This window comes from Labeo rohita, chromosome 16 (assembly GCF_022985175.1).
Source record: "Labeo rohita strain BAU-BD-2019 chromosome 16, IGBB_LRoh.1.0, whole genome shotgun sequence".
NCBI classification, from domain to species: domain Eukaryota; kingdom Metazoa; phylum Chordata; class Actinopteri; order Cypriniformes; family Cyprinidae; genus Labeo; species Labeo rohita.
In genome coordinates, this window is record NC_066884.1 from 140,466 (window position 1) to 168,158 (window position 27,693).

Here is a 27,693-nt window from a genome sequence, read left to right on the forward strand (position 1 = left end):
ACACACACAGATCAAATCAGTCGATCGCTGACGTGTGATGTGATAAACAGCGCGTCTCTCTGTCTCTGTCAGGTGATCATCTGCGGCAGGCAGGTGATGTGCAGTTTCCTGCATCAGCCCATCGAGCTGCGGCTCGTGCAGCACTACACGGGTCAGGACAGTCAGCCCGTGCTGCGTGAGCGCGTCGCCCGTCTGGACCCGGACAGCAAACTGCCCTCGTTCGTCCTGGAGGACGCGGAGCTGACGGAGCTGTGTGTGCGCGCGTGCGGCGATGACGCCTGGTCGCGGGACGTCTGTCTGGATCACAAACACAGCAGCTCTGTGGTACAGGTGAGTCGCCATCAATAATCGATAATCAGATGGATCGTATTGATTTAAACACAGAGCCTGTCGTTTATAAACTGGAGGCTCCGGATGACAGTGTTCAGTAAATAGATGCCTGTGTTAATCATCAGTAGTGCGGCGTGTGGCGTGATCTGATCACGTCTGATGGGACTGTGCTGTGAGACAGTGGATTGTTTGTTCTTCCTGTGTCCACCCCTGCACTTCCTGTCCAGAGACTCACTGAATGAGCAACATCAGCTGCTGTGTTCAAGCACAGGAAATAACAGATTACAAGCTGAACCATGAGGATATCGTAACCTCTGTGTGTGTGTGTGTGTGTGTGTGTGTGTGTGTGTGTGTGTGTGTGTGTAGGTACCGTGTTCCAATGGATCACTGCTGCATGTCTGGTGCACACGAATCCTGCTAGAGCCAAACACACACATGCAGCAGAGAGTGGTGAGTACACACACACACACACACACACACACACACACATAAGTTTCTCTCATGCATTGATGCTGCACATGTGTGTGTGTTCAGGTTGTGTTCAGTCCTCTCTTCATGATGTGGAGTCACCTGCCGGATCCGGTTCTGGTTCATGTGGAGAAGAGGAGTCTGGGTCACAGAGACACGCAGCTCATTCACGGCCGTGGCCACCAGGAGGCGCTGCTGAATGTGGAGGAAGATCTGACACACCACCTCACCTTCCAGGCCAGGTACACAAACACACACACACACACACACACACACACACACTCTCATCCTGTAATGACACTTAGGAATCTCTTCCTGCGGTCTGTGTGTGTGTGTGTGTGTGTGCGATTATGTGTGTGTGTGTCTGTGGTCAGGCTCAGACAGACAGTCGTAGCCACACACACTCTCTTGTGTTCATCTGAGTGAACCGCAGACAGGAGCTTATAAAGTTCTTCTTCTCGCTCCGTCCTGTTTGTGTTTGAAGCTCCACACGGTGCCTTAGCTGTTCTGTTTGACCCATTACCCGTGATGCACTGGACCTGCTCTCGTTCACACTGATCGTGCGTTTGTGTTCCAGGGAGGAAGAGGACGCGTCTCACTGCGCAGTTCCTGTGTCCACTGCTGTTATCAAACAGATCCTGAGCAGAACGGCACCAGACCAGAACCAGAACCAGAACCAGCAGGACGTTCTAGAGCACTTCTATGGAGAGAAGACGTCCAGCGGCCCGGTGTGGCCCTACAGCAGCCGACAGACAGACAGGTGCACACACACACACACGTCATGTGATGCATTCATTCCTGCATTAAGGTCCATTCACACTAATAACGATAGCTAGATGCGTAAAGTTGTAATAATAGTGTTCATCGCCACAACTATAACAATAACAAAGAGGAACGGTATCACTGGAATCAATTTCATAGCGATGGGGTAAAATGACATCAGCAGCTGCTGAGCACGTGTGTGTGTGTGAGATCAGGTGTGCGGTGGAGTCGGTGGCGCAGTGGGACAGTCCGATGCAGGTGCGTCTGAGCGCGTGGCGTTCGGGTCTGAACACGCTGCTGGTGGAGCTGCTGCCGTGGGCTCTTCTGGTGAACCGTTCGCGCTGGGACCTCTGGATGTTTGAGGCCGAGAGCATCATAGTCCAGATACCAGCCGGGAAAACCATCGTGCCGCCCAACTTTAAGGTGTCTGTCTGCATCACAGCAATGTACCTGAGTGAGAGCAGGATCACTGTAATGTCTGTTCTGAGTGAATGTGTGTGTGTGTGTGTGTGACACACAGGATGCGTTCCAGATCGGCATATATTGGCCGCACACCAACACGGTGCACAAGTCTCCTGCCGTGCGATTGGTCCATGAGGTGTCGTCTCCGCGGTGGACGGAGGGGGGGCGGAGCAGACGTCCTGCTGCTGGATGAGGAGGGATACATACACACGGACATCACACTCGGAACACAGCCAGGAAAACTCAAGGTGTGTGTGTGTTTTATTATGGTGATCTGTGTCTGCATGGGTGACTTTAATTTGGCATCAGTGACTAAAGTCTGTCTCTCTCCTGTCTGTTTGTCTGTCAGCTCTGTCAGTTTTGTGTGTCGTCTTCAGTCAAATACGGGATTCAGGTTTTGCAGATTGAAGATAAAACCGTCCTGGTGAACAACACTACAAACACTATCAAGTGTGGAGCTGTGATCTCACAACACACAACCACACCTGAACAGGTACAACACACACACAGAAACACAATACAACACACATCGGGTTTGAATGTCATGAAAACTGGTTCACCTTCACCCCAAAGTCAAAAGAAACTGAAGTCTGTCTGTGTGTGTGTGTGTGTGTGTGTCTCTCTCTCTGTCTTTTAGCCCTGTCTCGTCCCTGAGTCATCCAGCTTCACCCTGGGTCCCGCGGGTGCGGCCGGAGATCAGGTGTGCTGTGCGGTGCCTTGTTGGGACGTCCTGCGGGACGGTCAGACAGCAGAGGACGTGCAGCTGTCATCGAAGCAGCTGCTGTTGAGTTTGGAGGGTGCGGTGGCGCAGTGGAGTCCTCCGGCACCTGTGCGGACAGATTTCCCCAGACAGAGCGTTCCTGTGCCTGTGGAGCCGGACGCCGACTGGCCGTTCAACACCAGGTACCGCTTCGAACGCTTCAGTCACGTGTTCTTATGCGCCGCTACTTACCTTGGTCCTCAAGGGGGCGCTAGAGGTCCTTCAGACGTCAGTGTCATTCTGGAGGTGCCGCTGGTTAGTTTGGTCTAGTTAGTTACGCTGCAAAAGGAAATGATTACACTGACTGTATTTCACCAGGACTCACTATGAATGTGAGAAACTACAACACACAATATGGTGGAATGAATCCTGCCTTCTGAATAAAAGAACTGATAGATACAGATGTTTCATCACTGTTAGAAGCACCGGTGACATGGAAACTAGATGAAAACTGTTTACTAATGAACGCTGTAGCCCTGAGACTAAGGTGTGTGTGGGTTTCTTGTGTTCACGTATGTTGAACTGAACTCTCTCTCTCTCCGTGAGTCTGATGTTAATAAATGACGCAAGCGGCGTCTCGAGTATCTGTGGGTGGAGGGTTGGGCGGCTTCTTTGGTCGGTGACTCAGTTGTGTGTGTGTGTGTTTCAGGCCTCTGGTTCTGACCTGTCAGGAGCATCTGGGCGTCACGTATCTGACAGTGAGTGAAGATCAGTGTCCACGCATGCTGATTCACAACCGCTGCCCCAAGAGCCTCTTACTGAAGGAGAACATCAGGGGTAACACACACTCACATATATACACGCGCACACGCACGCGCTCACTCGCAAACACACTGTATTGTCTGTAGGTCTGTGTTAATGTAAAGCGTGTGTTTCAGAGTCTGTGAGGTCGGAGGTGTTCAGTCGGACGGTTCCTGCTCTCTCGTCTGTCCATCATGAGTTGTTTCATCAGGCCTCCAGTTTCCCCGAGTGCCGACAGAAAGAGACGCTTCCCACCCTGCAGCTGCGTATTATCACAGACACGCCCACCTGCCCCACGGGCACGCCCACCAGCCACATGGGCACGCCCACCGCAGCGGGCTGGACTGACGCCATCGATCTCAGCAGTCCTGGAACACAGGTGCACGACACCTAACACTAGAGCCGCACGATTCCGGGTGAAATCAGATCAAAATTTTCGGATAAATTCATAATGCAAAAAAAAAAACCTTCCAGGTTTGCTGTGTAGGGCTGCATGCTGTGGCCAAAATCTTTGTGGTTAACCCTTAAATGTGTGAATGTTTTGCCAGTCATTAGTACGTGTTCGGGTCTTCAGTGACCCGGATCTATATATCCAACACGGATGGATCTCTAACTGCTGCAATAGCATAAAACACTCCTGATATTTGAATAACAGTTACAAAAGAATAAAATAAAGCATAATTCGTTATGTTTTGAAACCTAGAAGGGTTCAATTTGAGCAGATGATTTTACCATCACTGTGTTTGTCAGATCGCTCTGCCCCACTACATTCACCATCTCAAACATGTGCTCGCACCTGTCGCTTTCAGTGTCTTCTTAATATTTTGATCACGGACACCGTATTCACCACATCCACCGTTAAATGACAGCGATGATTATATTTCATTGCGTACTGTAATCGCTCTGCAGTCAAGCCATTCAAGCCAGTCCGAGTTTTGCTGATAATTTTCTTTTGTTTTATGCCTGCGGTAATAATTAGTGAAAACATATTGAGCCAGATTGAATTATTGTTACACAAGAAAAATATGCTTATACTATTACATACCTCTGATTATTGGCAACCTTATACACTTTTAACAAACAATTAACCAGAAAACAGACATTCTTTTGTATTTGATCATTTTTTTCTTGTTGTATTGTTTAGAATGAACACAGTGTTTCCCCGCCATTATATTAGGGGCTGCCCCGCCCCACCTTGAAGGTCAAGTTAATTTAATTTCATTTTATTTTGCATATAGCGCCACATCACAACAGAGGTTATTTAGAGTTACCTTTCTCAGAGAACAGGTCCGTACCTCGTTTTTTTATTAAACAAACTAAATAGCCTTATGTTATTTATCTTATTTACACGACGGCATGTCATTTCTGTCTCTACATGGATTTATTTTATACAACAGTTCAAAAAAAGTAGTTAATATTAAGAGACTTACGTTTTAGACATAGTTCTACGTTATACGTTTTAGGCATATTTCCCGTTTATGCTCAGTTTCGCCAACAAAAATCATTCAAACGCAGCCACAGCACTGTTTTGCGTCTCTGAGCAAAATGAAGGTGTTTCGTTCTTGAATGAATCAACGTTTAAATGATTCGGTTCAGTCGCAGTAACTCACTTAACAGTGACTTGCTGCCACCTGCTGGTGGCTTTAATTTCATATTTAAAGTGGCCTTTCTTTTCATTTTTAAATAATTTCAAATATGTTTAAAATATTTTCTCTGGATTGCAAAGATAAATTTTGTTGATACTTATTTAATTTGCTTGGTAACAGCAAAAATGTCTTATTATTCTGACTGGTTAAATGTAAGAATTTGACTGAAAGAGTGTGTCAGAAATCTCCAGTCGTCACAGTCCTCATGACTGGAGTTCCTGTGTGTTTTCTAGGTTGTTTTTCTTCCTGGTTTCGGCTGTTTGTACATTGACGTTCTTCACCAGAGCGGCACCATCACGCTGACGCTCGCGCCGGAGAGCAGCGCGGGAGACGTCGTCGCACATCACAGGTCAGACACGCTTACGTTCGAGCGCGTGTTGAGTTTCTCCACCAGAGGGCGGCGTTTGACTCGCTCACCCGTGTGTTTCCCACAGGCCGTCCGACCAGATGCTGTCCTTCAGGATCCTGCTGAACGAGGCGAGCGTGGCGCTCTGTGACGACATCACCAGCCCGTCCAGTTCGGTGGAGCTGCTGCGTCTCACCGTCACCAAACTGCTGCTCCGGCTCCCGCCCGACGAACCGTCGATCGACGGCACCGACGGGCCGCCCGTCCACACCGTCCAGATTCACTGCGGCGGCCTGCAGGTGGACAACCAGCTGTACGAGCGCGCCAGCTTCCACTTCCCCGTCATCGTGTGCCAGGAGCCCCAGGGCGAGCCCGACCTCGCGCCGACCCCGCAGCAGCTGCAGGAGTTCTGCGACGCCTGTTTCCTGTCCCTGACCGTCACCGTCTCCGCCGACGGACGGCTGGACCGGCTCGCCTTCCGCGTCAGACCGGCGCGCGTCTATCTGGAGGACACCTTCATCTACTACATGAAGACGCTCTTCCACACCTACATCCCAGAATGCGGCACGGGCGGGCGGAGCCGCGGCGGAGGGGCGGAGCCGGCGGTCCCTCGGGAGGTGCTGGAGTCCACGTGCGCTCTGGTGACGCCGGTGCGGCTGCAGAAGCTGTCGATCGAGCCGGTTCATCTGCTGGTGAGCATCCACGCGTCGCTGAAGCTCTACATCGCCTCCGACCACACGCCGCTGTCCTTCTCGCTGTTCGAGCGCGGCCCCATCTGCACCACGCCGCGACAGCTCGTGCACACGCTCGCCATGCACTACGCCGCAGGAGCGCTCTTCAGGGCAGGTGCGTCTCACACACACACACACACACACTAGAATTAAACACTATAATCTCTGAGCTTCCAGTTGTGGTGAAAGCGGTCAGCTGCTGTGAGGTCCCCAGCTCAAATTTTTGATTTCGCTATTTTTTTTTTACTTTTTTTTTTTTTGAAGAAAGATAGACATGTATAGAGATGAAAGCCAAAATAATAAATGTCATGGATGAATATTTGCTGAGTAATCCATTATTTTGTAGAGGGAGGTCAAGATGGCAGTTTTCACCTGAGATTCAGAGCCAAATTATTTCAACACAGAGATCGGTCTGTTAGTAAAATCTGTTGACTTCACCGATCTGTGTCGCATTATGTGCCAATGATGACCGTTCAAAAATGGGGAAACGGCACTCTTCAAATTTCTCCTCCAAAGTTTGCGTGTCTGTAACTCAAAAAATAATAAAAGATATCTTAATGCCCTTCTAATCTCTAGTTTCAACAGTGTTTGTTCTTCAGAAATTCCTCTTTAAAAGAAAAAATGTCTCAAATTTTTGCAAAGTGACCCACGTTTGGTTTTTGACCACTAAAAATTTGTAAAAATGTTTTTCTCCTGAAGCCATATTCAAGTTGCAATATCTCTGTAATCGAACCATACAGTCCCTTCAAAATGAAGATACCAAAAGGAGCATTTGTTAAGACCCAATAACTAAAAGGGCATTAGGATATCTTCAGTACTTCTCAAATTACAGGCATGCAAACTTTGGAGAAACATTTTTGAAAGTGCTGTTTCCCCATTTTTGAATGGTCACCATTGACACATAATGCAATAAAGATTGCTAAGATCAACAGATTTTACTAACAGATCTACTAATCTCTGTGTAAAAATAACATAATGGTGCTGCCATCTTTCTGAAGTCATTTTTACCCTCCTGTAATTTGGCTCATCCATGACATTGTTATACAAGAAAAATGTGACCATCCGTGACATTTTGGCTGCGTCCAAACGCCTAGTCAGCTGCCTTATCAGGCAATGACGTCAAAGGCTGCGAAGGCGACTCCAGGAACAGTTTGGGACATGAGAGGCAGCGGAACAGGAGGTTTAGAGCTTTCAGACGCAGCCTTAATATTTTGGCTTTCATCACTCTACATGTCTCTTTCTTTACAAAAATATTTAAAAAATCTGAGCTGGGTAAGTTTTTGAAATTTGGTTGATTTGAGACGGAATGACCCGATCGATAACACGTCTATAGTGTTGTGATTGATTGAAGGAACTGGTTAAAACAGGAAAACAACAACAGAGATGCATTTAATAAGGTAGTTATAAAAATGACATACGAAATGCCCTTGTAGAAATCAGTTCATTTCCGATGCTGATTTTATATATATATATATATATATGTGTACAGTGTTGCTTGAAATTTTCTATATTTCTGCATAAATATGACACAAAACATCATCAGATTTTCACACATGAGAATCCAATCAAACAAACAAGACAAAAATATGTACTTTGTCATTTAGTTATTGAGAAAAATGATCCAGTGTTAAATATTTGCGAGGTGCTTTCAGTATCTGTTGTGACTCCTTTTTGAAGCAATAACTGCAGGTAACGTTTTTGTAACTGCTGATCAGTCCTGCACAACAACTTGTAGGAATTTTAGCCCATTCTTCAGTACAGAAACACTTGAACCCTGTGATGTTGGTGGGTTTCCTGCTATGAACTGCTGCTTCAGGTCCTTCCATAGCATTTGAATTGGATTAAGGTCCGGACTTTGATTCGGCCGCTCTGTAACATTACCTTTGTTCTTGTTTAATCATTTTTTGTTCGAATGACTTGTGCGCGTGTGGCCGTTGTCTCGCTGCATGAGCCACTTTCTCTCTAGATTTGAGTTGATGGACAGACGTCCTGACTTTTTCCTTTAGAATGTGCTGGTGTCATTCAGAATGTGTTGTCGTAAGTCGTCCTGACCCAGATGCGGCAAAACGGCAGCAACAACTCTTTTTCTGAGGTCCACAGAGATCTGCTTTGTTTTTGCCATGATTCACTTTCACAACCATGATCAGACTTTATTAGGTCATTGTTCTTTAAGTAAAACAGGGCATAAACCGACACCTAATTGTTGTCCTATTGACTGAAATCACTTCTGAACAGATTGACTCGAATTTCACCTTCAGATTAGCTGCTGATTCTAGAGATTCACATACTTTTGCAACTCACAAATATTTAACGCTGGATCATTTTTCATATTAAATAAATGACAAAGTATATATTTTAATCCTTCTCCTTGTCAATTTTCAAAACTTGTGTGAAAATCTGATGAATTTTTTGGTCATATTTATGCAGAAATATAGAAAATTCTGAAGGGTTCACAAACTTTCATGCAGCACTGTATATATGTATATCATCATCATCATCATCATCATCATCATATATCAACTAATCCTCCTAATGATCAGTTTTGTATGTTTATGTGTTGTTGATCTTAAACGTCATGTTGTGTTCTGCTCATTCTGATGGAGAGGATTTTCTTTTTGAGTGCATCGGTGTGGTGTTTGTGATGGTGTTGTAGGTTGGGTCGTGGGTTCTCTGGAGATTCTGGGCAGTCCGGCCAGTCTGGTGCGGAGTATCGGGAACGGCGTGTCGGATTTCTTCCGTTTGCCGTACGAGGGTTTGACTCGTGGCCCGGGAGCGTTTATCAGCGGCGTCTCTAGAGGAACAAACTCGTTCATCAAACACATCTCTAAAGGTCAAACACACACGAGATTCCAGTGTCAGTCGTTCTATGGTTTGATTCTCCTGCTGCGTCTCGTATCTGCAGCTCACTGTGTGTGTGTGTGTGTGTGTGTGTGTGTGTCTGCAGGGACTCTGACATCCATCACAAATCTGGCCACGAGTCTGGCGCGTAACATGGACCGTCTGTCGCTGGATGACGAGCATTACATGCGACAGGAGGAGTGGAGGAGACAGTTACCCGAAACTCTGGGAGACGGACTGAGACAAGGCCTGTCGAGACTCGGTATCAGCCTGCTGGGTGAGACACACACACACACACACACACACACACACACCCCATCCCTGTAAGTCTGCAGTCTCTTATTCGTGCACGTGTGTGTAGGAGCAATTGCGGGTATCGTGGATCAGCCCATGCAGACGTTCACACGGACGCTGGAGTTGCCGAACTCTGCGAGCAGCGCGGCCCGCGGCGTCATCTCAGGAGTGGGGAAAGGCATTGTGGGAGTTTTCACCAAGCCAATCGGAGGAGCAGCTGAGCTGGTGTCGCAGACGGGATACGGTACGAGAACATTCAAGTAGATGAGCGCAGGAGTGTGTGTTTATGTGCACATGTGCAGTGACGTGTGTGTATGTACTTTTGGTTTCTATATCCTGGTGGGGACTTTAACCTGAATACACACATACTAATGGGGACTCGTGTCACGATGGGGACCTAAATTGAGGTCCCCATGGGTACAAAAGCTTAAGTCATACAGAATGAGATTTTTTGAGAAAGTAAAAATGCAGAAAGTTTTCTGTAAGGGTTAGGTTTAGGGGTAGGGTTAGGGTAAGGGGATAGAAAATACAGTGTGGACAGTATAAAAACCATTGCACCTATGGAGAGTCCCCACAAAGATAATAAACCAGACGTGTGTGTGTGTGTGTGTGTGTGTGTGTGTGTGTGTGTGTGCAGGTCTGCTGCACGGCGCGGGTCTCTGGCAGCTTCCCAAACAGCTCCACCTGCCGACTGACACCAGATCAGCCGACGCCTCCAACAGCCACGTCAAATACGTCTGGTAAAACACCAGCTTTTACATTTACATAGTGTTTGATTTTGGTTTGTTTTTTAAACATTATTTTATTTTTACATTGATATGATTCGATTCATTTTAGTTTGTTTAATTTAGATTTTTATTTTTAATTAATTGAATTTATTTTTATTAAGTGTTTTGAGTTTTATTTTAAAATCATTAAAATTTAGTATTTTATAATGTGATTAATTTTTAGTAAACACTTTAATTTGATTTTTAAAAAATATTATTTTAATTGTACATTTTTATAATTTAATTTTATTAAGTGCTTTATTTTTATTATTTAAAATGATTTACTTTAATTTTACTTTTTTGTAATTTAATATTTATTATGTATTTTGATTTGTATTTGTATATATTGTTTTAATATTTCACTTTAAATCTTAGTTTTATTTGAATTATTTTAAAATGTATTTTAATTTAGCATTTTTGTTATTTGATTTTTTTGTTTTATTTTGATTTTTTTAATTATTTTAATTTGACATTTTTATAATTTCAAAATTTTTAGTATGTTTTTTATTTTTATTATTTTACCATTTTATTGTTTTAATTTTATATTTTTATAATAAATCATTTTAGTACGTATTTTATTTAAATATTTTTTTATTTTGACTTTTTTACATTTCTGTGATTTAATTTTTAATGTTTTATTTTGATACATTTTAAATATTGTATTTAAATATTTTAATTTTATTTATTTTTTTTAATTTAAATTTAACATTTTTATTATTTAATTAATTTTGGAAAACCCTCATCGGGGGGTGAATGTGGTGACCTTCATCTTCTACATCTCAGTCAGATGTGTGTGTGTGTGTGTGTCTGTAGGAAGATGCTGCAGTCTCTGGGCCGTCCGGAGCTGCACATGGCTCTAGACGTGCGTATGGTGAGCGGATCGGGGCAGGAACACGCCGGCTGTCTGCTGCTGAGCGGAGAGGTTCTGTTTGTGGTCAGTGTGTGTGAAGACGCGCAGCAACAGGCCTTTCCCATCACTGAGATCCAGTGTGAACATGACACGCACACGCCTGGACGCATCACACTCACACTGCAGCAGCACCGAGTGACCAGTGACACTGAGGTACACACACACACACACACACACACACACACACACACACATGTTGTGTTTCCATGTTTTTCCATGGGAACATTCCATCGGTGTAATGGTTTTTATACTGTACAAACTGTATTTTCTATCACCCTACACCTAAACCTAGCCCTCACAGGAGACTGTGCACACTTTTACTTTCTCAAAAAAACTCATTCTGCATGATTTATAAGCCTGTTTCCTCATGGGGACCTCACAAATGTCCCCACAAGGTCAAAATTTACTGGTATTACTATCCTTGTGGGGACATTTGGTCCCCATAACTTGATAAATACCAGGTACGCACAAACATAAGTGTTTCCCCTGCCATTATATTAGGGGGTCAAATAAACTTTATTTTCTATAGCGCCAGATCACAATAGAAGTCTTTAAGGTTACCTTTTGCTATAGAACAGGTCTATACCTTGTTCTTTTATTAAACAAACAAAATAGTCTTATGTTATTTATCTTATTTACACAACAGCATGTCATTTCTGTCTCTACGTGGACACGTGTTTACAATTTCTCAGCGAATACGCGGACGGGATCACGAGTCCATTCATAAAAACGGATTTACTCTATAGCGCGGAATGCCACAGAATTCGTCAATTTTTGGATGAATAAAGCAAAAGTAGGTCTCTCACTTCATTCGAATCGCGATATGGACTAGTGTCTGTCTAGTCTAGTGTCGGTTTAAATATGACTCCTCCATGTTCCGTTTGACTCTGTATGAGTGAATGGCGGAGACGTAGTTTGGTTTACTAGACAAATACTGAAGCACACGCGAGGCTCGCGGTGGTTTTCGGCCTTTGGGTCTCATTATATGACGACATAAACACATGAACTTCATCTCCAGAGCTGCTGTGAGAGTCACTTCATGTGAATTTTACCATTTCATTTGAGGAAATTAGCATCATATCATAGTGTATTCACACAAAAACTATCCGGCAACCTGTCAAAATAAAAGTACGGTTTAACACGTAACAGAAATGTATTAGTCTTGTATTACTTTTGTACAGTATAATGTAGGCGTTTATATATTCCTATTTCTGGCAAATTTAAATAAAACAATTAAATGCTAAAAATATATATATATATATTACAAGAAGTTTAACCACCTAATTGTAGAAAAAAATTCTACAATTATTATTACATTTGTTTAAACAGAATATTCACACAATTTTTCTTCCATGTATTAATTTGAACAGAAAACCTCTGTTTGTTTGGCAACAAATAAAAGGGTTTATTTCTAATTTCATTAAAAATAAATAAATGTTTAATGCCTTCATTTAATTATCAGAAAAATTAAAACACAAGAATTTCTGAAAAAAAAAAAGAAAGAAAAGAAAATGATTGTAGGGCCGTATTGTTCAAAATGTTGAAATTGAGATTTTTGGACTTATTTTTTCACTGAAATAAATGTACAGAGTGTAAAGAGTAAAGTAACTGTTACTGAAAAAATTGGTACAGTAGTACATAGACTTCTATAGATTTTATACTGACCAAATGATACTGTCTATCCCCTAATCCAACCCTAACCCTAACCCTAACCCTCACAGAAAACATGTTTGCATTGTTACATTATTGTTTAAACATCATTTACTATTTTTAATCACCGCAGGCCGGTCCCTACCATGTCAAAAAATTCAGGTTTTACTATCCTTGTGGGGACATTTGGTCCCCACAATGTAGCAAGAACAAGTACACACACACACACACACACACACACACACACACACACACACACACACACACACACACACACACACACACACACACACACACACACACACACACTCATACTGCAGCAGCACTCACAGTGATATTGAGGTACACATTTGTATATTTTTATACATCATTGTTCAGAACCTCAAGGTCGCTTTACAAATAAATAATCCAAGCTAAATGAAGTGTTAATAAGGGTTATAATGACCTTCATGCATAGAACTAATACATTTACCATTTTTCAGCATTGATGTTTCTGAATGTTTTTGTGTAATTGGTAGTGGAGATTTTATGGTACTAAGTTATATTTATGGAATAATTATGATACATTTATTACCTGTTAACCACTTTTTGAGCACAGACCTGAAAATGAGATTCCAATTTAAACTGTTTTAAGTCTTGAATGCTTTGGAGCGCAGACTTAAGTTTGGTTACTTTATAAAGTAAAGCAAAAAAAATGAAGTTTGTTTATTATTATGATAAATGCACAAAAATACTATTTTAAAATTTTATATAGAATATATATATATATATATATATTTTTTTTTTTTTTCTAAACATATTACACTTTAAAGCAGCCTAAAAATCAAAGCCATAAATCTTTGCTCCAAATTTGAAGTTGATATCACAAAAGAAGAGCTTTTCAGTGAGATGTTGTTTGGTCGCAGCACTAGACGACATTTGCTTCATAGTCATTTTTTGAGTTTTTTTTCAGGTCAGAATATGTCAACTATGACTGAACATCCAGAGGGTTTTCTTTGGTTTCTTTTCTCATCTGTTGTTGATGCAGAAGTCAGATGTTTTGTGTTTCTGCACCTGATGGCCGTGGTGTGATGCTCAGCCGTCTCTCGCTGTGTCTCCGTGTCTCAGGTGGACGGGGCTCGTGAGCGTCTCTCTGAGCTGCAGTACAGTCGGCTGGTGGATTTTGTCACGGGAGCGTCTCAGTATTTGTCTCCGTCTCTGTCGTCCCTCCATCAGCAGCCGGCCGTCACTCCCGCCGAGCCGCCGCCCACCGTCTCCAAAACGTACCGGTATCACGCGGACCCCGCCTTCACACGCGTGTTCGTCTGCAAGTTCAACATGGTGAAAAACAAAGCGCTGCGCGTCGGCTTCCACTGATGGCCGGACCTGTTCATCTTCGTGTTTGTGTTATTTATAGAGTAAAACACTTTATTATCGTTGAGGGACGTCACTACGTCGGCCAGAGCTCGTCTCTGATTGGCTGCTTCTGTGTGAATGAGGTGCATGTGATGCTTTAAACCAAAAGGCCTTTCATTTTGTATTTTTATAATCAATGCAAGAAAGATGATTTACTGTTTTTATTTCATAATTTGCTCCTGTGTTCTTGTCTAACGATAAATGAGTGTTACTGTATAATGAATCTGTATTTTGTAATTAAAATATATTTACTAAAGCTGTACAGTGTATCATGACGCCGACGTCACGCGTGTCGTTTGTTCGGTTCGGGTTCATGTTTTTCAGCTCAGTGGTGTTTGTTCTGATTCTTCATCTGGTCGGACGTGCGGCCGCTGTGTTTGCGTCCGGAGCTTCTGTCTGCAGAGGAAACAGTCGTGTTTTTGACCCGTCACATGATTCACTGCAGTCTGTGATCACTGTACACGCAGCTTTCAGCAGATCATACTGGAATATTTATACACTTCACAACTACAGGAACCGCCCTGCTGTTTAAGATGAAAGTGTTCAGCGCTACATACGTGTGTGTGTGTGGTTGTTGACCTGTCATGGATGAAGAAGATGATGATGAAGACGATGAGGATGAAGACGTCACGGCTGCGCTGCTCTCTGGTGTTTTGTGGAGCTCCAGCGCCGCCATGTGTTTGGTGTACGACCAGCAGATCTGATGAGATCAACAATGAACCGTCACAAACACGATTTCCTGCTGCTGCTGTGTGGAAGAGCTTACAGTCATTTTATAACAGTCATTTCAGAGTCAGTAGTGTTACATTAATTACTGGTAATGTGAATTGAGTCCACTTTGTGAATCAGTATTTCTACATGAGCAGTAGTTCAGTTCTGGCAAAATAACTGGTAAATTTAATTTTTCAGATTCATTCAGTGTAAACAAATGTGACCACAGTAAAGTGTCTCTGCTGTTTGTTGACAACGGCCTTTAACGTTAACATTTACCTGTTCATTCTCACACAAATCTTATTAACAATCAGCAGTAGTGCATTTACTGACATGAACCTAGATTTAAAGCTGCTGTAACATCAACAGTAAACAATCTTTTTTTTGTTGTTGTCCATTAAAGGTGTTAATCCAGAGCTCAGTTTATATTAATTCATCAGTTCAGTATTGTGAACAATATTTAGTCTTTATGATGTGACTGATATTTTATGAGGTCTCAAAAAAATGAATGTATTAAATGTAAACTATACTATTTACACAATGAAAACGAACTCATGTTAGTAAGAGCTCAATGTAAAGCATTGTTCATTTTTAACCCTATTAATGAATTGGGCCTCATGAAAAGTTTAGCAAAACACAGTCTATTTAAAAAGTCTGTGACTTTTTTTTTTGATTGTACAGTTCAGTACACTAACCTGTTAAAAACTACACTGAATGGTAACTGTACAATAAGCTTTTATTAGTTTGCTTTAACAGTGAGCAATATTTTTTACAGTGTTTATATCTCATTCTGCTGAATTCTGCTCATTCTACCACTTTGCTTGTAAGACCATTACAAATACAATTTTTAAGTTTTAGACAATGTTTATGAGCAAACATGAATGTTGTTAGTTGATGACCTTTAATTTTACGCTTTAATTTGAAATGTATTGTAACGTTAGTTTAACACATCAGTGATCCGATAAATCGCTGCGGTTTATATTTACAGTGTTTAAATCACTAATGATCTGTCAGGATCGTAAATGTTCATAAAAGCGTCTGATAAATGTATAATACATGATTTTCCTTCCTGCAAGTTTAAATGAAGCAGAAATGAAAGAGACCGCCTTCTTTGAACATTTTATTTGGGAGCACAAAGAGAAAACATTACCACAAAAAAAAAAAAAAATTCTTAAGTGCAGAACAAAGATCTTTCAACCACAATCCGTAGAATCAGGACGGATAATTAATGCAGTGTTTGAGGGACAGGAGGACGGCAGGTCTGATGAGACGACAGCAGATCAATCAGGGCCCGTATTCACAAAACATCTGATCTTACCACTGAATGTTCTCCTAACTAGCAGTAAACGTTTTAGCTAAGAGTTTTCTTTTTAAACCTCTTCACAAAGCTGCTGAGACAAACAGAGAATAATCATCACGGCTGACAGCAAGACACGCAAACGTTGCTTTTTGCCCAACTTTATACTATAATCAAATGTAAATTTGGAGTTGGGATCACCTCCAGAACCAAAAAAAAGATGTACGGGAAAACGTGCAAATAAATGTGATGTGTTTCTAAAATGTTTGATTGCCAACAACAGTCATTTGTGATTTGGTCTTGGTGACTTGGGAATCCTCCTCACTAGTTCACTAACAGAGCTTGTTTTAGCACTAAAATGCTTTGTGAAAACCTTTTAGAGCTAAACTTTAGGAGTCCATAATTTAGGGTTGACGTCATTATTTTAAAGATTTTCTCATAAATCGGCCGGTGATGAACTACTTTTAGCCTTAAGATGTTTGTGAATACGGGCTCTGGCATCTGTCAGTGATGTTGAGATTCAGCGTCTTCAGATTCTTGTGTCCTTGTGCCGCGTCCATCAGTAAAGTGCTTCTGTTCTGAGGACAAAATATGAGAAACGCGTTCCTCAGTGTTCAGACAGAAGAACGGCACCGATCTGCTGCTCTAAAGACCCTCAAGACTCATCAGAAACTACAAGATATTGAAGACATTTATACTTTACATGCATTTACTCACAGCTGTCTAACATCAGTCAGACCATGAGCATCTACATAAACAGGTTTGTTCTTCAAAAACAATCAGTCAGTGTGTGTATGAGCTTCACAGTTAAGGTTCTTCAGTTCATCCACAAATGATTCTTCTGTCATCATTCAGACCGCTATGACTGTCTGACTGTAGTGAAACACAAAAGATGCTTTGAAGAACATTGGGAATCAAACACTGAAGCCCCCTGACATTCACTCTCTGAACAAAATTCACAGACATTCTGAAAATATCCACTGCAGTCGGACAGTCATGGTCTGAATGACACGAGGGAAACTAAACGACGACACTGATTCAGCTGTTTGTTTGAGCAGATACAAACACACACACACAGTTAGTAATGAATGGAGTCTTACTGTAATCATGAGATGAAGATGAAGATCCAGTCGCTCCTGCTGTAAATCACGATCCTCACAGATCATTCATGAAAATACACTCAGATATGAACACGCGACTGACGGATCCGATGAATAATCCACAGACGGACGAGCTGAAGATCACAGACGCGTCACACAAACACACAGCGCTTCACACGCGTCAACGCCGCTTTTGGTTTATAACCACTGATCTATAACACACAGCGCTTATAGAGTCGTTATATATAGATCAGTGTTTATAACTCATTTACATTTTCAGTACCATTTTACTGAATAATCTTTCATTTATTTTGTCAACCTCATGATCCTGATCATGAATCTGAGCTGATCAACAAAACCATTAAAAAAACACTCTTTGAAATAAAATAAAAACCTTCAACTTATTTTATTTCAGCTCATTTCCAATGGAAATTTCTCACTTTTATTTCCTTTAACTTGATGTACTAAAAAAACATAAACAAAAAAATAAATAAATAAAAAATCTACTGACATGTAAAAGAAAACTCATTTGAAGTGACAGAAACAACAAACAACAAAACTATTACAACTTTAAAATTAACACAAAAGCAGGAAATATATAAAAATATATATCAATTCAAACTATTAAAAAGTAAAATGTCACTAAAATAATGCTGGATGAAAGTGACGGAATGACTCATGAATGTAAGAATCGCTGATGATGATGATGAAGATGATGATGATGAAGAGTTCCTGCTGATGTGATTTAGACAAAGACAGAAAAGTGTGACCTCTGACCTTATAGGTGGCCGCTCGTGTGCCGTCAGTCCTGCAGTTCTGCTCTTCATCAGCAGTGGAATGAGCCTCATCCTCCTCCTGCTGCAGCAGACCAACACACACACACACACACACACACACACACACACACACACACACACAGTCTTTCAGAGTTGCAGTGTTTCCAGTATTTTTCATTTGTCACTGTCGTTCACTCACACACAATGTTTGTAAATAAAATGATTTCAAACAGACAGGAAACTACAGATGTTATCATTAAAGTATCACTGAACTATATAAAACATAAAAGCTGATGGAGATCTAAGGTATAAATATTTAGCGTCCACTGTCAACCAAACCATAACCAAATTTTAATTATAAAAGAAAGTAATGATTTACTCAGTTTTAGCAAGACGCACCGTAGAGCTGCTGTGGTCCTGCTCTTCTGTCGTTCTGCTCCGTCTCTCTCTGTCCAGCACTCGCTGCAGCTCGTCCTCCCCGACGGCGGAGCGCAACGCCATGAAATCCGGCCAGTGCTTGAGCAGCTCGTCGAACACACACGCCTGAAACACACACACACACACACGGGGGTCAGACAGATGGACGTGTGTCAGTCCGAAGACGTCCGTCAGGCACAGACCTGCGTCTCTCTGAAGACGTACGGGCCGAGCGCTCGCTGCTGACTCACGACACGCTGCGCCGCATCAGGAGGAACGTGGATCTGCAGCGCCGGCGGGACGGACGAACTGATGAAGCAGCTGATGATGATGGACACCTTCCTCTGGAGCGTCACGTCATCACAGCGGGAGTGACACAGATCCTACACACACACACACACACACACACACAGTTTACTGAACCTTTAGACAAACCGAAAGAAATCTAGGAATAAATCACTGCATGCGTGTTTTATGTTTTATATCATATTTGTTCCATCAGGCTTCTATGGCTCATATAGTCTGATCTAGTGAGAATATGAAGGAAAAACAGCAGTTTTATTCAGAGACTCAAACTGATCAAAAATATGTATTTGCTGCAGATGCTGATGTTTATATGATGATATTCTGATGCTTGATCTTTCTAACAGTGGAGCAGATACTGACATAAAATGATGTAAATATCAGTGTTCACTCTATATCTACAGTAATGTGTCTTAGTAAGATGAAATTGAAATGATCCAAAACGTAATAAACGTTCTTCAAAAGATGTGAGATGTTTTGGAGGCTTGATGTGAGGATTTTTCCCTGAGGAACAGCGAAAGTAAAGTTTCTGAAAACCGATCGTTCCTCAAAAGATCCTGATCAGATTTGAGACTCGCTGATTTTTCTAAAAGACTAACAATATCAAAGTTATTTTCATCTTTACTGGTTAAACATCATCAGGAATGAAGACAGGAATGGTCCACAGACTAAGACAGATGAAGCTCTTTCTCCAGATGAATCTCATTCTCGTCTCACCTTGTATCTCTGAACCTCCAGCCAGAAGAGCAGATCGTTCTCCAGCAGATCGTCACGGACGGACAGAAACTTCTGGAACTGAAGACAGGTGACGGGATTCGACAGAGCCCTGCGCAGAGCCACCGACTCCTGAGACGAACTCATCAGACCTCCAGACGCCTGCTGACACACACACACTTAATCTCACAGAGTGACACGCGTGTGCAACAGGAACACACTGAATGAGATCTAAATGATCTGACACATGAATCCATGTTCCTGTCAGTTCATGACATGAGTGTGACACACAGCGCCTCTTACACTCACAATGATTAGAAAACACCACAATCAGTTACAGAATATTGTGACACTTACTGATCCGAAAGAGCTGATAGAAATAAAACTACATTCATGCATGAACTGTACAATGTGTCCAGAAGCAATCGACATTCAAGACGTATTTCATAAAACAAACATGAACTCAATTAGAGAAACTGGATTAAAGAGGAACTGGAGAAAAAAGGAAAATCTTTTTAGTTTTTGTCCAAATAACACGATCATGTCAGAATAAAGATGGACTCACCTTCCACACGTGTCTCCTCCTGCGCTGACGGACGACCGGCTGCTGCTCACACTGCACGTCTGTCACCTGCACGCACACACGCACACACACACACACACACACACACACGCACGCACACACACGCACACACACACGCACTCAGACTCCACTAGAGCGCTGAAACACTCACAGGAAATGATGTCATCAGTGCCTCCAGTGAGAGTGAAGAAGTCGCCACATGAGAGATCACACATATATTTTTCATTTGTTCTGCAGTATTCTTTATGAAGATTGTGAATGTCATTATGGATGTAGATGAGCAGATCAGATTCACAGATGTCGAGTGTGTTTTAATGTGTGACCCATCATCATCATCATCATCATCAGTGTGTCAGTGTGTGTGGGACAGGAGCAGAACGAGACATGTCTCTGTGAGCTGGTGTCTGATGATCTGATCTGCAGGTGTTTTGGGTAATTACTGTAATTAGAGTAATTAGGAAACTCGGGTGTAATTTGCTCACAGGTAACGTGAGCAGAGACGGACGCGTGACATCAGAGGACATCAGCGATCCGCTCATGTCAACATCTCAAACACACGTCTCTCGTCAGATACAAACACTGACACAACACATTCACCACAAAACACATGTGCAGATGTATGATGACGGGTGACATGCAGCGGCTCCACACCAGGGGGCGTCATGAGGATGACGAAAAACAGGGCGGGTGAACGCGGTAAAACCGTAACTAACATTAAATTAACATTAAAATTGTATTTTTTTTTTTTTTGTATCACGTTTTCTGAAATGTTATTAGGCATTCTCTAATTAAACATGCAATAGTTTGCAAGAAATTCCAGCACATAAATCTGAACACCGGATAAATCCAGGTTGATAATTTTGCTCTCATATTAGAGTTAAAGGTTTTTCCAGAAAGATCACACAGCAGATTTTGGGTGTCTCCGTTTATCACACCATAAATCAGAAAATGCTGTCAACAACAAAATAAACAAAAATACATTTTCACCATGTTTTAGGAATAAGATGTTGCATAAATCAGCGTGAATTAAATATGAACAAACGCCTCAGTATAAGCGTTCGGAATATTGATGGAAATAAATCCGTACAGTTTGCTGTAAGTGATACTGAAGTGTATTTTTTTTAATGCACATCAGTATATTTTAAAACTATATTTTCAAAAATCCTCGTCCTTAATCCTCAGACAGAAAACCAGGAGCCTTGAAGAACATTCTGCTCATGAAACGTTTGCAATCCAGAAGCTTATTTTAATTATTGTTTTAATTATTTTAATCTGTGGACACATCTAGTTTCTGTAAATTAAAAAGTTCTGAACACAAAACAGTGTCATTACAGCAGAAGCACTGTAATCACTGTGACAGTCTTGGAGTCAAAAAGTTAGAAAACTACAGTGAACCTGTTTTCTTAAGAACAGTTTTTAAGGCATCTGTATGTGAAGATATTCGTTAACATTCAGAACGCTTAAAAGAACAGAAAAGTGTAAGTCAGTGTTATAGATGATCGTGCGGATGTTTAATTACCTTCTGCTGCTGACGCGTGATGAACTGTGAGCTCGAGAGAAACAGCGGCAGCCATCGAGTTTCCAGACGATTGTGAAGCAGAGACTGAAGCTCAGTGAGAACAGACAGAGAGACACACTCATGCTGGAGACGCTGCCACCCACCGCACATCTGCAGCAGCTACACACACACACACAGAGTCAGATTGTGTGTGATTCTTCATCTGCGCAGCAGCTGCAGGTCTGTGTGTCACTCACACGTCTCTCATAAACGGACTCACACTCATTCACACACGAGCCGATCTCATACCTTCATCTGCTGTTCTGCAGTGGCCGGGCTGCCGGGTCCAAACAGGAAGTTGCTGCTGAGATATTTGTCTTTGATGCTGGTGTTTCTCTCTTCCAGAAGTGCTTCATCACTCTTCTTCAGCTGCTCCACATCCAGCCAGCACTGCAGCTCCAAACTACAGCACACACACACACACGGGTCAAACCAGTGTACGGGACACTTCGACACACATCAGTCCCACTGGACTTCATTCACCTGGCTGAATTCTCCTCCAGGAAGGACAGGAAGTGCTGCAGTTCCACGCGGTTCCTCAGCAGAGAATCCAGACGGACCCCGCGAAACTCACGCGGAACCTTCGACCAGAGATCCGGCGCTCTGCCGCCCTCCGCTGGTGAAGCTGCAGTCCTGCGCTCCTGCCGGACAACATTGGAGTAGAATCATACTGTAGAAATTATACTGTTTTATAGCACTTACTATTTAATTCTGTATTTAAATTAATTCTCGCAAATTATTTAGAGTTTTTATTTTTAATTCAAATGATTAATTTGTTTTAAAATATGGGCCCCTATATTCTGGTTTTAATTCAGTTTAAAAGGAAAGAAAGGGCTTGTTTTTCAGTGTGGTACTAAGCTATTTTCTATGTATGTATGTTTTTGTCATTCTGTTTCATACCTGCTGTCGTCTGCTCTGCGTGCGCTTATAAAGCGTCTGCAGCGTCTGGAAGAGCTCAGCCTCGGCGTAACGCACCTCCTGCCACTGCGACACCTACAGACAGAAACGCTGCATTACCGCTCCATCGGGACAATAACGGATCAGTGTGCGATTGATGTGTCGGTGGTGACCCTTACAGTGTGCGGCGCGTCTCTGAGTCTCTCTGATAACAGCGTCCAGGGCTCCAGCAGGACACTCAGAGCGTGTTCTTCCGCTCGGTCAAACAGGTCCTCAAACGGGGGACTCAGACGCAGCAGAACGGCTCTCCTGTCCTCCTCGTTCAAGCCAATGCTCATCTGAGCGCCGCTGCTCAGGTACGAGGCATACAGGAGCTAAGACGAAACACACACACACACTGCTGAATGTGAGAAAAGAAGAACAGAAATGAGCCAGAGACAGACTCTGGACAGGACGAAAGGACACACCGCAAAATAATGTAGATATGTGTATACCTGAGCCGTGCGTTGTGCTCGGTACGGATCAAATCTGCTCTGACTGAAGAGTTGGTGGTACTGTAGCAGTTCTGAGCAGAAATACACAGCATTCTCCCACAGCTAACACACACACACACACACACACACACACAGAACATTAGAGCACCACACACACTGCTTTACACGTGAAATTATACTGATGCTTTACATTAAATCTGCTGCACTCTACACACAACACACACAAAACACCACACACCTGCTGCCCTGAATTCTGACAGAAACAAGTGAAAAAGAAACCAGATCTGGATTCAGTCTGTAGAACCTCCAGTAGAGTCTGAATCTCACTGCCGTCCTCAACCTACACACACACAATTATTACACGGGTCAAACACATACAGATCATCAGCAACGATGGATCGTACAGTGGCGTACTCTCAAATCACTGCAGACGCACACAGGCTGCGGTCCAGTGTCTGCGCAGACGGAGACAGACGCGCATACGGGGAGACAGGGGACGCAGAGCTCCGTACAGACAGAAGAACTCAACACTCGCTCACATATCTGCCACTGATCGGATGGAAATAAGTGGAAACGATGACCCCTGAAACACACACACACACACACACACACACACAATCAAACTGACACACACTTTATTAGACCATGACATCTGTCTGATTTAAAGTGTGCGCACACACACACACACACACACACACGCTCACCAGTACAGCAGCAGGATCTCTGACAGACGGGGCTGGACGTCCTGCAGTCTCTTCTCGTTCCAGCAGGTGGTGCTGTTTAAGCCCAGTCTAAAGAGCAGCTGTTCACTCAGAGCCGCCGCACTGCTGCTCATCACATACTGATCCTTCATCCACCCTAAATACCTGCACACAGACACTGCACTTGTACATAAACCGACACTTGTGACTCTACACAAGCACACAGATGTGGACACATCATACATACTTCACGTGTGCGTGTGTTACATCACACATGAGTGCACTGGCACTGGTCACTGTCTGGATTCAAGCTTACATGGCAACAATTTGTGTTAAAACACTTCTAAAACGCTTGTTTCTCTGGTGGCCTGAGTGTGTTAGCAGGTTGGTTAGTTAGCGCTTGTTACCTGCTCTTGGTCTTGGCGCTGAGTGTCTTCAGTCGTTCGATATCCATCCAGAGACGTAGAATATTTTCTCCCGGGCCGCCGACCAGAGACTTCTTAAAGTCCAGAAAAGTCCGTCTGGCACCTGCGTCACAGCTGCGTCTCGCCGTCAAACCTCCTGCCTGACCTGCGACAGAAAAACACATGAGCACCTGATCAATCACACTGATTTCTGTAACGCTTTATACAGCACAGACTGACTCACAGCAGCTTCACAGTAATAAACAGGAAAATAACCAGCGGTGCACATAAGTTTCTCAGTCTGGTTCTCATGAGAGCATCTGGAGATGCTTACACTGCACACAGTGTGAAAAAAAACCCCAAATAGTCGTAGTAGTAATAACAACAATATTGCACTTCTTTTTTTTTTTTTAATAAAATAAACAAAACAATGAAGTGTGATCATTAAATTATTGTATTTTAAAATGAAAGGTGAGTATTAAATAAAAATAAAACAATTGTATAGTACACTTAAAAATAAAACACTAATATTTACTTTTTTTATATATGAATTTTCATAATTTTATCAATTTTTCCATTCATTTTTCCCATAGGGATTTGGAAAAAATTTCTTGGCTATAGTGATGTGATGAACCAAGGCATGAACCAAACTAACCAGCTACAAGGAGAAGCACAACAGTACGAAACTTTGATGTGAAGTAAAAAATAAAAAATAAAAAAAACTGTACATGTACACATGTATACATACACTGCCAGTCAAAAGTTTTTGAACAGTAAGATTTTTTAAGTTTTTTAAAAAAAAGTCTCTTCTGTTCACCAAGCCTGCATTTGTTTATAATATTGTGAAATATTTTTAATATTTAAAAGAACTGCTTTTTATCTGAATATATTTTAAAATGTAATTTATTTCTGTGATGCGCAGCTGAATTTTCAGCATCATTACTCCAGCCTTCAGTGTCGCATGATCCTTCACAAATCATTCTAATATGCTGATTTGCTGCTCAACAAACATTTTTTATTATTATTATCAATAACATTTAAAACAGTTGAGTGTATTTTTTCAGGATTCTTCGATGAGTAGAAAGATCCAAAATTCAGCATTTATCTGAAATAAAAAGCTTTTGTAACATTATTAGATGATTTCTGAAGGATCATGTGACTGGAGTAATGATGCTAAAAATTCAGCTTTGAAGTCACAGAAATATATTACATATTAAAATAAATAAATGTTGGCTTGGTGAGCAGAAGATTAAAAATCTTACTGTCCAAAAACTGACTGGTGTGTGTAAGTATTTGAGCATTTACGTGGAGTTTCTACGTCTGTGCTCTACACTGTCATTCTTCACCTCAATACCAGTGTCAGTGCTGCAAAACTCATCGATTCCCAAAAGAATTAGTTTCAGCTAATATGTGTGTCTCTGCTCATTTATGGTGTATAGGCTGATGTTCTCAGATGTTTTCTTGCATTGTGTCCGTCTCTAAGCAGCCGAGGTGAGGAATGGACTCCATAAATCTGTCCTACCGTTTGCTGCGCTGCGGTCGGCCGGCTCTGACCGGTCAGTGTTCGGAGAGATGAATCTGCTGTTTGTCTTCTCTGAAAAACTGCAAAGACGGCACTGCAAACCCACCAGAACACACAACCAGACTGTAGCACACACTCCTCAAACCAGATCTCACACTAAAGATGTTCATGCTCCTGCAGCACAAATATCTGCTGGTTATGATCTCACAAATCCCTCATCAGACACACCTCATCACACTGCAGCGCTTGACAGGATGAAGCGCCGACGCTCACCGGACCGCCGAGCTGACAAAGACATTTAGCCAACCTGTGCGTGAAAACAACAGACAATATGAAAGATCAACATCATCATCATCACACTGAAAAACCCAGACATTCATCAGACGGCATCAGAAAAATAAGCTTATGCCGCGCAGCTGGACGATGCCTTCATTCAACATTCAGAACGTTCTTCCTACCTGAACTCAAAGTAACAGTCACTCTGTAGGAAAAACGGCAGCCGGTCTCTCTTCAGCCACTGGATGGTTTGATCTCGATCCAGACGCTGCACAGGAGTCACGAACTTCATATGTCACAGAACACGTGACAAATGTCTGAAAGCGTGTATATGCGTGTAAAGCAGGCTGTGTGTACATACGGTGACGGCGTAGCTGTTGTCCCGAACGGGTTCTGCTGGGATCCAGCTCGGGTCAGACAGAGTTCTGGACCGGATCTCGTGTAGAGCGGTTCTGATCTGACGGGACAGATGGACAGCGGTGTGATCCAGCAGCTCAAAACCTGCAGAGATCCCATCATACCTCACTGCCACAGCAAACACCTGAAACACAGACAGACGACAGTCACACGCTCCATTACAGAAACACATACTGTTAGTCTACGTACTGTTAATACAGATCTAGAGATTTTATAAAGTAGAAAGCATATATGTGACCCTGGACCACAAAACCAGTCATAAGGGTCAAACTGAAACTTAAGGCAATTTGAATTTATGCATCATAAATAATAGCTGAATAAACAAGCTTTCCACTGATGTACGGTTTGTTAGGACAGTGTTTGGGCAAATACAACTATTTGAAAATCTGGAATATGAGGGTGCAAGAAAATCTGAAAATCACCTTTAAAACTGTCTAAATGAAGTTGTAAGCAATGCATATTACCAATCAAAAATTACGTTTTGATATATTTATCGTAGGAATTTTTTTTATCTTCATGGAACATGATCTTTACTTAATGTCCTAATGATTTTTGGCATAAAACGAAAAGAAAAACGATAATTTTGACCCAAACAATGGATTTTTGGCTATTGCTACAAATATACCTGCGCTACTTATGACTGGTTTTGTGCTCCAGGGTCACGTTTTATATACTGAGAACATTTTTATGATTATTTTAATTACTTTTATATACAAAGGACTTTAATTTACCATTGTGTATGAAATGTGCTATATAAATAAACTTGCCTTTGCCTATATTTATTGTGACTCTTATAGAATTGTTTTAGACAAAATGTCTACACGTTACATACCATTTCTTTCTAATTACTTATGAAATTTACTAACAAGTTCTAAGTAAAAATAGTTTTGTCAGTGTACAAAATGTCATTAAATATTCCATTTTACAAATGTTCTTGATTTCATCATTTATAAGCCTATAATACAATTAAGGCTTTTACTGTCGCTCGGTTGTTTTTGTTGACAGTGATTTGTCACTAAGTATCAGTTTAATGTTATTGTTCTTAAAGTGACAGTACTGATTCTCACAGGCAGCAGCAGAAAGTCGTTGAGGAACTCAGTGAAGGTGTGATCAGATGAGAGACTCTGTTCCTGTTTAATCAAAATAATCATCGATCAGTCACATTAATAACACGAGATCGCGATTCATTCTCACTAAAACACGATTCGATCGCGTGATTTTGATACTCACAAAGTTCTCGCTCGTTATTTCAGGTAAATCTGAAAGGAAAAAGCAGAAACCGCATCAGAGAGCGGCCGCAGTAAACCATAAACCCGCTGCTGAACCAGACTGGACTCAAACTCACCGGGAAACATCCGCGACATTCCGGACACTTCGGTTCGGATCCAGTGAAGATCCCGACAACTTTTCCGCGCGCGCGCGC

General features: G+C 42.1%; 2 protein-coding genes across 2 annotated transcripts in view; one reads left to right on the forward strand and one right to left on the reverse strand.

The window, feature by feature from the left end:
• Positions 1–14,375, forward strand: part of LOC127178049 (intermembrane lipid transfer protein VPS13B-like) — a 78,856-nt gene extending 64,481 nt beyond the window's left edge. Inside the window, 19 exon segments of the mRNA XM_051130677.1 lie at positions 73–330; positions 697–780; positions 865–1,040; positions 1,376–1,558; positions 1,776–1,983; positions 2,081–2,182; positions 2,184–2,270; positions 2,372–2,515; positions 2,660–2,925; positions 3,432–3,559; positions 3,661–3,902; positions 5,403–5,518; positions 5,604–6,361; positions 8,900–9,076; positions 9,191–9,361; positions 9,446–9,622; positions 10,016–10,118; positions 10,959–11,208; positions 13,813–14,375. Coding sequence (XP_050986634.1) covers positions 73–330; positions 697–780; positions 865–1,040; positions 1,376–1,558; positions 1,776–1,983; positions 2,081–2,182; positions 2,184–2,270; positions 2,372–2,515; positions 2,660–2,925; positions 3,432–3,559; positions 3,661–3,902; positions 5,403–5,518; positions 5,604–6,361; positions 8,900–9,076; positions 9,191–9,361; positions 9,446–9,622; positions 10,016–10,118; positions 10,959–11,208; positions 13,813–14,061 — 3,879 coding nt within the window. The 3' untranslated portion in view covers positions 14,062–14,375.
• A 40-nt stretch (positions 14,376–14,415) lies between these two features.
• On the reverse strand, positions 14,416–27,688 carry LOC127178050 (regulator of G-protein signaling 22). Its single transcript, XM_051130679.1, has 24 exons — positions 27,616–27,688; positions 27,501–27,529; positions 27,338–27,400; positions 26,215–26,394; positions 26,036–26,121; positions 25,806–25,884; positions 25,578–25,671; positions 24,059–24,221; positions 23,655–23,816; positions 23,365–23,533; positions 23,189–23,290; positions 22,951–23,052; positions 22,636–22,830; positions 22,460–22,552; positions 22,043–22,200; positions 21,809–21,962; positions 21,521–21,679; positions 19,984–20,049; positions 19,422–19,580; positions 18,605–18,784; positions 18,384–18,527; positions 17,986–18,066; positions 14,680–14,800; positions 14,416–14,496 (listed from the first exon to the last, which is right to left on the reverse strand). Exons 1-24 carry the CDS (start codon positions 27,632–27,634, stop codon positions 14,426–14,428), a joined length of 2,829 nt encoding a protein of 942 aa, XP_050986636.1. The 5' UTR covers positions 27,635–27,688; the 3' UTR covers positions 14,416–14,425.
• Between the last annotated feature and the right edge of the window lie 5 nt (positions 27,689–27,693).